General features: G+C 51.7%; 1 protein-coding gene across 1 annotated transcript in view; it reads right to left on the reverse strand.

Annotated features, from left to right (window-relative positions):
* Nucleotides 1–3417: 3417 nt before the first annotated feature.
* Pola2 (DNA polymerase alpha 2, accessory subunit) overlaps nucleotides 3418–11483 on the reverse strand; it is a 23874-nt gene continuing 15808 nt past the window's right edge. Inside the window, exons 11-18 of the mRNA XM_021199006.2 lie at nucleotides 11042–11166; nucleotides 10097–10135; nucleotides 8876–8949; nucleotides 6018–6126; nucleotides 5678–5784; nucleotides 4786–4845; nucleotides 4439–4565; nucleotides 3418–3634 (exon numbers count right to left, since the gene is read on the reverse strand). Coding sequence (XP_021054665.1) covers nucleotides 3479–3634; nucleotides 4439–4565; nucleotides 4786–4845; nucleotides 5678–5784; nucleotides 6018–6126; nucleotides 8876–8949; nucleotides 10097–10135; nucleotides 11042–11166 — 797 coding nt within the window. The 3' untranslated portion in view covers nucleotides 3418–3478. The remainder of the gene's footprint in view (nucleotides 3635–4438; nucleotides 4566–4785; nucleotides 4846–5677; nucleotides 5785–6017; nucleotides 6127–8875; nucleotides 8950–10096; nucleotides 10136–11041; nucleotides 11167–11483) is intronic.

Consider the following 11483-nt stretch of genomic DNA (forward strand, 5'->3'; position numbering starts at 1 on the left):
GGTGGCTCACAACCATCTGTAACAAGATCTGACACCATCTTCTGGAGTGTCTGAAGACAGCTACAGTGTACTTACATGTAATAAATAAATATTAAAAAAAAAACTGGAGTTATAGACAGTTGCAAACTACCATGTAGATGATGGGAAGTGAACCCAGGAACTCTGGAAGAGAAGTCACTCCTCTTAAACACTGAGCTATCTCTCCAGCCACAATTTTGGGGGTTTTAAAAGAATGTTTCGGGAGCTGGAACCCCTAGTCAAGACCTCTCTGGCAGGTTAAGTTTTGGGCCGAAGGGAGGAGTGATGCGCATGTGCAGAACCATCAGGTGGGTTCAGCCAGGCCCAGGGCCAGCAAAGTGAGGACTCAGCTCACTGGGAGTGAGCAGGGCTGAGGAACTTGGGGTCAAGGGAAGGAAACCACACCTGGGGTGACTCCAGAAAGCAGGACCGATGGAAGGATCGAAAGACCAGTGTCTTGGCATCGGTTCAGCCCTCCCACCCCTGGGTGCCCCTCGTGGCTCGAATTCCCTAGCTCTGCTCCTGGCACTCAGCTGAGTTCCCACGGATGGGAAATATGAGGGGCTTTTGTTCCCTCTGCAGCTCTGCCCTCCCAGAGAAGGGGCTTGACTCCTAAAGGGCAGCCATACCCGAAAGGGGAGAGAGTGGCAGTTTCCCTCTGTGAATGAAGTAGAAAACTGAGTCATCAATTTGCCCTCCATTCTTGTGTCAAAGGCACACTCGAGACCAGATCTGGGGAAGATGCTGCAAAAGGAAGTTGTAAGGCAGATGGGGCCCTGTCCGCCTGTGTCCTTCCTCAGTACTTTATTCCGTTTCAGGGTCCTATGTCCAAGGGCAGGCGCATAGGCGAACTCTACCGGCAAGGCATGCTGCAGGAGACTGTGGAGGCAGAAGTGAGGACCAGGGAGGCAAGCTGGCAGTCACTTGGCACCAACTTCCTGACCTAACCAAAAGGAACCTTCTGGTGCCACGCCCTTTTTGTTTGGGTCTTAAATGCCTGCCTAGCTCTCCCAGACTATCTCTAGCCCCATTTGACTTGTATCCAGGCAACAGTCCTGGGCTTCCATTCATGCCTAGTGACGAGTCCTGGCTTTCCAGCCTTGCTCCTCCCACTGCCACATCTCCATCTCTTTGGAAGCCTCCAGATCTTCCTGAGTCTTGACTCTGTCCACTGTGGGGCAGCGGCAGGACATGACTGTTCCCCACAAACGTTCAGAAGCAACATGACAATCACTAAGTGTCCCCGGAGAAGCCTCATGGGCTCCCGTGATAAGGGCTAAGTGGGGAGGGCAGCAGGATGGAGCTGGAGCATGTTTACTGAGGCTTGGTGGTTTAATCTTCCCAGGCTGTCTCTACCGCAAGGGAGAGGCAGGCTGAGAGCTCATGTTTGGCTTGGTTAAAATACAAAAGCTCATGTGCTACACATGCCACTTCTGAGGTTGACAAGTCACCCTGCAATGTGGACCATTAAATGTTTCCTGTGTTTAGAAGCCAGAGAACAAGGGTTATTGGCTCCTCAAGTCAAGGCTTGTTTCTAAGGCTTTCCTTGAAGGCACTTTTTTTTTTTTTGAGACAGGTTTTTTTCTATATAGCTCCAGCTGTCTTAGAACTCACTGTTAACCAGGCTGGCCTCAAACCCTGAGATCCGCTTGCCTCTGTCTCCCTGACGCTGGGATTAAAGAGCTACACCACTCACTGTCTTAGGGTTTTCGTTGGGGACTGTGATGGTCCGTATTTGCTTGGCCGGGGGGGGGGGGGTGCACTATTAGGAGGCGTGGCTTTGTTAGAGTAGGTGTGTCACTGTGGGCGTGGACTTAAGACCATCACCTTAGCTGCCTGGAAGTCAGTCTTCTGCTAGCAGCCTTCAGATGAAGATGTAGAACTCTCAGCTTCTCCAGCACCATGCCTGCCTGGAAGCTGCCATGCTTGCTACCTTGATGATACTGGACTGAACCTCTGAACCTGTAAGCCAGCCCCAATTAAAAGTCATTTATAAGACTTGCCTTGGTCATATCTGTTCACAATAGTAAAAATCCTAAGACAGGGAGGAAAGGGTTTATTTGGCTTATACTTCCATATCGTTGTTCATCATTGGAGGAAGGAAGGAGGTTGAACATGAACTCAAAGAGGGCAGGAACCCGGAGGCAAGAGCTGATGCAGAGGCCATGGAGGGGCGCTGCTTACCTAAGGCTTACTGCCTATAGCTTCCTCAGCCTGCTTTCTTATGGAACCCAGGACCACCAGCCCAGGGATGACCCCACCCATAATGGGCTGGGTCACCTCCCATTAATCACTAATTAAGAGAATGCCCTACAGGGTTGCCTGCAGCCATATCGTATGGAGGCAGCTTCTGAATTGAGGTGCCCTCCTTTCAGATAACACTAATTTGTGTCAAGTTGACATAAGACCAGCCAGTGCAGCCACCAAACCCAGCCTCCCAAACACTGTCACAAGAGGTGAAGGTTCTCATGGTGACCAACCTGTTCCCCGATGCCTCCTCCCATCAGGTGAGGGGCACAGGCTGGCTCTGTAAGGCCCCATGTCTAGGAGTCAGAGCTGCTGCTCCTCTCGCTTCCTAGGCCTGGCAGCTGGGGTTTTCCCTCCTTGTCTCTGGCATGTGAGGGAGGACAGCCTGCTTATTATGGGGCAGAAATCTGTGCCAAACTTAATTCTGCAGTCTATCCCCAGATACCAGAACATATGGACATGGTGTGTGTGCTCGTGCATGCCTGCATATATGTCCTGGGAATCCTGACCTTACACGAGAGCTCTGGGCTACAGGCAAGTCCAAGCTACCGCTGGTCCCAGCAGTGTCAGATTGACCAGACTACGGCTATGGAAGGGCTCAACACGGTTGCCTCCTCCAGATGGAGAGGTGGGGCTGAGACTTCGGCATGCAATGTGAGACCTGGTATATGAGACTCGGCACTGGGAGAGCCAGGCAGGCTGCCAGCTGCTCGCTCTGCAGCCTAGTTTCCTCCTCAGCAACTGTAGCCTGGGGACTTTGGGAGGATGCAGGGTAATGCTTGGGAGAGTTCCAAAGGGCTGGACCAGAGCTCTGCCTTCTCTGGACATAGGTCAAGTAGACAACATTCCTAGGACACTACTCAGGGGAAAAAAAAAAAGATTAAAATCAGTTATACTAAAAAAATTTATTTCTCCACACGCTTTCTGATTCATACAGAAAATCACAAAGTTTTCCTGCTTTTTGTCTCCAGAGATGGTTCACTTCTGTACATCTACCTTGTGAAGCAGGAGAGGCGCGGTGTGATTTAGATCAGGGCCACGCTGCATGCATGGGTGAGGGTGAGGGAGAGTGGGGGGGCTGTGAGTGGACAGCGCAGCCCTGCAGTCCTGTTCCTATGGCCAGATCCTTGTCAGGCACTCCAGCAGTTTGGTCAGCAGAGGGCCATACCTGGGCTCTTGGTGTCTGTGAGGCCAGACAACCCAGGCCGAGGGCTCAGACCCTGACCACCTGTACAGCCACGCTCAGGCCCTGCCTGCCCCCACCGTCCATGGCCGTGGGCTCCCTCCTGAGGTAGAGGCGGCCAAAGGTGCCGCCCACTTGTCCTTTGGTGAGCCGCCCAGGATTCACGCAGACACAGCCAAAGATGTCCTGGGAAAGAAAGGACACCGGGTTTAGAGGCCCTCAACTGGGTGCAACATCGTCAGAATCTTACACCGAGTTCTAGAAAACAGAAACAAAGGCAACCACGCGGGCAAACATGTTCACTTGTGAGTGGAGAGTCTCCGGGGCAGAATGAAGAATGCAGTGGCCTCTCGGGGAGAGAGCTCCCATACTTGGCGACAAAGCTGATCCCAACACTTTGTTTTCCCACACGAAGGGGATATCTAGGAGTTGAGATAGGCAATCTTAGCACTCAAGAGGCTGAGACAGGATAAGTCAAGGGTTCCAGAACATTCTGGGCTGTAGAGACCCTGCTTCAAAGTGCTCTGTCCCTTGAAAAGCAGACAAACCAGTGTATAGGAACAGACTGGACTGTATAGGAACAGCTTGAAAACACTGGTGTGTTGGACTCCCTGCAAGAGAGTCAATACTGAGGCAGTAGGGCCTGTAGATCAAGAGCTTCTTTATGGTATTGTTGGCTGAGCCCACGGGGAAGCCAGGTCAGAGAGCAGGGAAAGGCAGGCGGGCCACATGTCCCCAGGTCACCTTGATATGGCCTGTGGCCCTCCCTCTGACACCGAGGCTCTGCACAGGCAGGCGTGTGCTGCTTTCTCATGCTTCCTTCTACCCAGGGACTGACTATTTGCCACCCCTGACCTCAGCCATCAGCTCTGTGCTGGCCCTGAGAGGATACTGTCCCTTTCAGTAGACCCAGGTAGAGCAAGTGTCAGGTGGCCTGAAAGCAAAAGTGAGGTTCCGATGTCTCTGGAGAAAAAGCTAGTTCAAACCCACCTTCACGAAGTACCTCAGCTCTGACGGCACTATGAAGACATCGGGGGTGAATGGCAGCTGGGCATAGGTATAGAAGTTCTCATAGTCTATGGCCATGTCCTCGTGGGGTGGATAGAGTGGGTAGTAGCTGCAGAGACGGAAGAGCCAATTCAGGAACCCTAGGTGAGGCTCCCACTCCCAGTTCCCACACTGCCCCTAAGTATGGCCTGGCTTTTGCTCTTCCATTTGAGGGGACAGAACTTAGTTTTGTCACCATAGGGTGAAATTTCCTGTGGTCCTGGGCAGGGTTCTGACAGTCAAATCTGCCCAAGCTCTGATCCAGTTATCTTCGGGTTGGCAGAACTCACCTTCTCTGCGTCAGGACGTGCTTAAGGACGCGGCTGAATCTGTCTGAAGTCCCGGAAGAGCTGGGGAAGACAGAAAGCAATGGGAGAGGGGGAGCAGAACCAGGTTTCTTAGTCAGTGCTCTTCAGGGACGACCCTCAGACTCAAGCCAAGCTACAGAGAAGCTGAACAGCAAGGACACAACTCCAGGGGAAGCTCGGAGTCACACTACAAGCAGCTGGCTTTTCCCAGGACAGGGCAGCAGGGCACGGGGCTTAGAGGGAAAGAAGAATCCTAGGAATCAGGATATGGGAGGCCTCAGCACTGGGGTCAGTACTGTCCTGCATGAGACAAGTCACACATTTTTAGCATCATGAAGCCATACAACGTGGCAACCCCGTGTCTCATACCCCAGTCAAAGCACACACCCAACCACTGACCTCCCGGTTGGTTCCTCTCTTCTGGCAAGGAAGGTTTGATAGAAAAACCAACTGCCTAGCCTAGATGCCAGGTCCAGCAGTGTCCAGCTGAGGGCCCCATATTCACTATTCTGATAAATCTATGGGAAACCTACAGAGGAACACTTGAACGCTCAGGTCACAAATTGGCAAGGTAAAGAAAATAACCAGAGCCAAACATATGAATTTCAGTGCCTGGGTGTCTCCGTTAGATAGAACAGACCTGGTTCTTTGGGCCTCAGACACAGTAGACTAGCAACAGCAACAAATCTGTCTGTCTGTCTGCCTGCCTGCCACCTTCAGCAGACACAGAAAGGCTGCACTTTTGGTTTAAGTGTGGCTTCACAACTCCGTTCCAAGACTGTCAAGTAGCATGGGGGATGTGGATGGGGGGCAGTGTCTTGGTGACGACAGGGACAGGACAGGACAGGACGCAGGGAACCAGCTGTCTTCTTACCTACAGATCTCCTCAGCCCCAATGTGGAACAGCAGGTCTGTGGATGTCAAACCAAACATCACTCCATTTATGGAGAGGCTGCAGGGCTCTGACACAAACTGCACTCGCTGAAAGGAGGAGCTGACGTGAATTCTCCCATCCAAACGCCAGAAGGTTCCTCCCCACCAAAGCTGGCGCCTACAGACCACCGAGGACCAACCCAAGGGTGGCAACCTGAGACACCTCTGTTGCGGACTTAGGGAGGGGCTGTGCTCCCTCTTGAGAGGGCTTCTCTGCCCTCCTCACTCCCAGGGCTCTTCGTCCCACCCACTGCTGGCCGGCCAGAGGCAGGCACTGGTACCTTTTTGTCCTCTCGAGGCAGTTCAGAGAAGGTGAAAGGCGGCTGTGGGTACACTGGCTCGTGGTGCACATCCCTCAGAGATGGGACAAAGACGAGGTGGGAGCCGGAGCTGCTCAAAACACAAACACCAGAGCAAGTCAGCAGACCTGGGCCGTAGGCTCAAGGTGTGAGCATGGCTTTCATCTGGCAGTCCTCCAGGGAGACTTGATGGCATCCCACTCTGACCAGACACTACCTCCCGGGACGCCGCGAGGGAAAGGCATCCTCCCGGCACATACACATGCTGATCTGGACCTGGCGCACATAGCTTAGGACACTCTGTCTCTTGATTTTTGTGGCACCCTTTACAGAGGGGAACTGTTGTCTGGTGGGAAAAGGGAAAGAATGGAGGCCTGGAGCTGAGCATGGGAGGCACACACAGGAAATCCTAGGTCTGGGAAGCAGAGCGGGGTTAGGAGTTTGAGGCTAGCCTGAGCTCTGGAGTGAGACCCTATTTGAGGGGGGAGCCTCAGGACTGGAACAAGAGCTCTCCAGGACATAGGTAGCTTGCAGGCAATAAAGTTCTCCCGACAAATGGCTGGGGCAATCCAAGCCAGGGAAGAATGAGGCAAACTGGTCAGATCCTAAGGCTGCCCCACACCTTGAAGACCAACAAAGGGCTTAGCTGGTCTCCTGGACACTTAAGACTGAGACTGACAGAGGGCCAGCCACCTCTCTCCATTCATGTCAGGAAGTGACACCATGTCTACTCAGCAAACGAACGCTAAAGAGATACTGCCCAGCGGCAGCTGCTCCTTTGATGGGGACAAGAAAGTCTCTAGGGTTACAACATGGGGTGGAGAAAAAAAGCTGTGGCTCCCAGGGCCAGCTGTTTCCACAACCACACAAAGGAGAAAAGGGAAACCCGCTTCTCTGGTTCCCTTGTAGTCCTCAGCAGAGAGGGCCACTGTAAAGCAAACAGGCGTAACTGTTGCTGTGAGGAAACAATGAATGAAACAGGCACAGATGCCCCGGAGCCGGAGGGAGGGACAGGTTAGTTTCCAGTAGCTTGATGTGCGTGCTGAGAACCAAACTCCCATGGCTGGGCAGCCTTTCCATCCCTGTGTAGGGACTTTTGACACACCATCAGATACTGGGGACTCGTGTGCTATAACAGACCATCAGCATCTCCAGACCAAAGGTACCTTTCATATCACTCACAATCTCTGTCACCAAGTTCACTGCTGCTGTCCAAGTCCACCATGTGGGTGCTAGCGTGTGGTGAACGAGGCAGGGAGGGAGCTGGAAGGGGCAACGTTTGCTCCAAGTCTCCAGCATGGAATTCTGAAGGTACAAGGGACTGGGGGTGGGTGGGGCAGCTGTTTGACCTCATGGGACTGAGCTGCTCTTCTGACAGGCTTCAGGAGAGCAATGGTTAAGGCAGAAACAGCCTCCGCTCGCTCGTGGCTTGGAGCTGGCTATAGGGGGAGGGGCCAAGAAGAAAATTCCAACTATGTGCAGCCTTGCACAACTTCACTTCATACATCATGGTGGGAGGGTCTCACTGTTGTCACTTGAGCAGTGAGGCGCAGCACACATCTGCCAAGCTCTGAAGGCTGGGGGTTCTGCATCTCTGACTCAGCACCGTTTCTATACTGCTCAGGCAGGGTGGGGCAGCTCCCCAGCCCTGCAGCTCACACTAACCACAGATGAAAGTGCCTGGTGGCGCTGGTACCCGCGGTAACAATGCCCGGTCTATTCTTTGTTTATGTCACTGCTATCAATAGCACATGGGATGAGGAACCAAAATCAGAGTCCAGCCTCACGGTGGATGCACCAGCCAGTGCTGGGTGCTGCTCCAGAGCCTCGCCTGCTTTGGGGGGCTTGGGGGTGGTGGCAGAGGTTTATCTTCTGAGGACCTCCGCTCAGCATTCCCCAGGTTTCATAAACTCAACTGGCCCAAGCAGATCTGAGAAGAGGGAAGGTATATGTAACCCTCCATTTGAGAAGGGAGGGGAATGGAAGCAGCTAAGGGCTCAAGTCTCCTGGCTCCAGGCCTGATGCCAGCACACGGTTATATTACAACGAATCAACCCGGGATCTGTTCTCAGGACAGAAGGCGGAAGGAAGACCTTTAAAAACCACCTTTGTTACAGGTTTGCCTTAAAGCTCAGCCTCGGGGATGTTTGTTTGCTAAGAGTTCAGCAACAGAAAGCAAATCCCAGGAGCCCGCCCACTACTCCATTTTTCTGACCTGGCCAAATGGAACAGACAGGAACTGAGGGTCAGCTTCCGGTGACTCTGCCTTTGGCTTTAGACTCTTCCTGGACCCGAGAGGCCCACACTAGAACCAGCGCTTATGTCAGTGCTGGGGCCTCTCAGTCCTGTCTTCCAAGCTATGCCGAGGACTCCAGATCCACCCTCACTCAAGTCTCTCCCCTCCATCACCCTTGGCAGCCGTCCCCCACCATGGGGAGTCCAGACTCAGGAAAGGGACTTGGGCTTACCCCAAAACATTCCCTTCGTGTGGGGAGAGGCTTGGGGCCTTTCAGGATTTCTCTGTCACTCGAATGCCTCCCACCCTGGGAATATTCCCATGGAGTAACTGCTTATACAAGGCGAAGTGAGAAAGGGAAGTGAAGAGAGCAAGGAAGAGCGTGTGAAGCTCGCCCTCTCAAGTTTGTTTATCTGACTTTCAAAGATGCCTTTTTACCCACTGTCCGAGCACTGGAAGGTCAAGGGTGCTATCTGATCTCTGAGTTCAAAGGGCGGAAAGGACAGGACAGCCATGACTTTTAAGCAGTTTCAGTTTCCTACTGGTATGTGTCCTGGAAGAACCTAGAGAGCCCCAGGTTCTGTGCAGCAACTGGAATGCTAACCTTCTCGTTCCTTCGATAACTGTTCTCAGGCATTGCTTGAAAACGTCTTCGAATGGGCTTGTCAACTTACAGTTCTGCAAGAAAGGAAAGGAGGTGCACTCGTGGCAGACAACTGGGGTCTGCTCGGGGATAAAGCTTGTAGGATGACCCTGAAGGGCTCAGAGTGGACACAGGGTAACAACGGGAAAGACAGGAGCCAGGCACAGGGCCCGAGCTTTGCACACCCAGCCCTCAGGAGGTGAAGCAGGGTTGCTGTGAGCTCTAGACTAGCCTAGGATACAGACAGAATTCTAAGCCTGGCTCTAGTGTCTCAAACAAACAAAAGGGCTGCCCATCTGCAAGGAATAGAGTCTAGATAAGGGAAGAATTAACCCTCTTGTACACAAGCTGAGAGTCTGGGATGAGGCTGCCTTGAGTCTTTTCTGTGAAGGAGAAACATGGAAGCCCAGGCCTTTGACCAAGATCCTAGGAAAGACCATTTGTGATTTATGTATCAGAGGACCTTAACACATGACATACTGCTTAGAGCAGTAGCCACAGAACAGAGTTTCAGTCTCTGTCTCTTTAGCGAAGTTAGGTAGTGTGCCGGTCTCATAGGGGACTTTCTTTCTTATTTATTTATCTATTTATCTATTTATTTATTTTTTCAAGACAGGATTTCTCTGTGTAGCCCTGTCTCAAAAAAAACCAAAAAAAAAAAAAAAAGAAAAGAAAAGAAAAGAAATCTGCCTGCCTTTGCCTCCTGAATGCTGGGATTAAAGGCATGTACCACCACCGCCCGGCTTTTATTTTTATTTTTTTTAATTAATTTACTTTATGTATGTAAGCACACTGTTGGCTCTCTTCAGACACACTAGAAGAGGGCATCAGATCCCATTACAGATGGTTGTGAGCCACCATGTGATTGTTGGGACTTGAACTCAAGACCTCTGGAAGAGCAGCCAGTGTTCTTAACCCCTGAGCCATCTCTCCAGTCTCTCCATAGGGGACTTTCAAAGCCCATGCTCATCTGCATTTGTTACTGCTTTTGCACCTGAGCAGTTAAGTGGTATTGAAAAGGAGCCACCCATTTCTAATTCCCACCCTGGGTTCCAGACAGTCTGGTGAACTGGTGGATTGAAGACATTTATTAAACATGGCCAGTGATGATGTTTCCTCACAGCCACACGTAAGCCTGCTGCAGTGACAGATACCGTCCCAGCCCCTCCCCCAGGCACTTACCTCCACCTGTTCATGTTTAGCATCCAGGAAAGGTCCAAACTGCCAATGACAGAGGTGGGGAGAAAGCCCCCAAGGAACAAATCAGAACCGTCCAGTCCCAAAGGCTTTTAGACAAAGTGTCTAAGGACAGTTCCCTGCCCGGCTCCACCTGTCCCCTGGAGAACCTGGGGAGGCAGCAGATGGGCAAGGGGCATCTGAGTCCTGTTGTCCTCAAAGGGCTTCCCAGGGCCCTATATACCCCGCAGTCGCCTCAAATGACACTGGGCTCTTTCCTGTTTTCTACACCTAGCAAGAAGAGCAGACCACTGTGTTCCCAGTAGCATAAAAAGAGATCAGTTTAAGATCAGGGTACCAAGACAGAGCAAGAATCTTTTAAAACCAGAGGAGGACAGTAATGCTGGGCCTCGGGACCCAGTGAGAGCTATGGAATGGGGATATACCTCCACAGGTGCAGATTTTAAAATAATCCAAGCACTTGGGAGGTAGAGGCAGACAGATCTCTGTGAGTTCAAGGCCAGCCTGGTGTATGTAGTGAGATGCTGTCTCAAAAAAAAAAAGAAAGAAAACAAAGAAGAATTAACAAAACAAACTCTTTGTAAAAGGATAGACAGACGTTTCCTAAAAACTTCAAAAGTGTCAAAACCCCTTTTTCTTTCTTTCTTTCTTTCTTTCTTTCTTTCTTTCTTTCTTTCTTTCTTTCTTTCTTTCTTTCTTTCTTTCTTTCTTTCTTTTTTGGTTTTTTGAGACAGGGTTTCTCTGTGTAGTTCTGGCTGTCCTGGAACTCACTTTGTAGACCAGGCTGGCCTTGAACTCAGAATCCGCCTGCCTCTGCCTCCCAAGTGTTGGGATTAAAGGCGTGCACCACAACTGCCCAGCTTTCAAAACCCCTTTCTAAGGCCCATTTCATTCCCACCCTCACTGCCTCCCTGAACACAGGGGACCTACCAGGATGCAGACATCTGGCTGGTCACGGTTGATGATGGCGATCAGATCAAGCAGGGGGTCATATGTGATGCTGTCAGAGGTGGTATAAGGCCCGCAGGCAACTAACACCACAGTCTGCTCAGAAGCTGAGACAGAAGACATTGCAAGGTCACGAGGAGGAGGGAGCAGGGCCACTGAGGGAAATGGCACAGGATTTGCTTACCATCCCACGAGTGCAAGTCTGGGGAATTCAAGGTGAGGACCTCACCCCTCTCCCAAGAACACTGAACCAGCACAGGCAGGAAGGACCCTGAGCCAAGGTGGCCTCCACGGGTACCTGCACTCAGAAGTGCACATAGTTGGGCTGGTGAGATGGCTCAGTGGGTAAGAGCACCCGATTGCTCTTCTGAAGGTCCGGAGTTCAAATTCCAGCAACCACATGGTGGCTCATAACCATCCATAA

The sequence above is a fragment of the Mus pahari genome, chromosome 1 (genome assembly GCF_900095145.1).
Source record: "Mus pahari chromosome 1, PAHARI_EIJ_v1.1, whole genome shotgun sequence".
Taxonomy (NCBI): domain Eukaryota; kingdom Metazoa; phylum Chordata; class Mammalia; order Rodentia; family Muridae; genus Mus; species Mus pahari.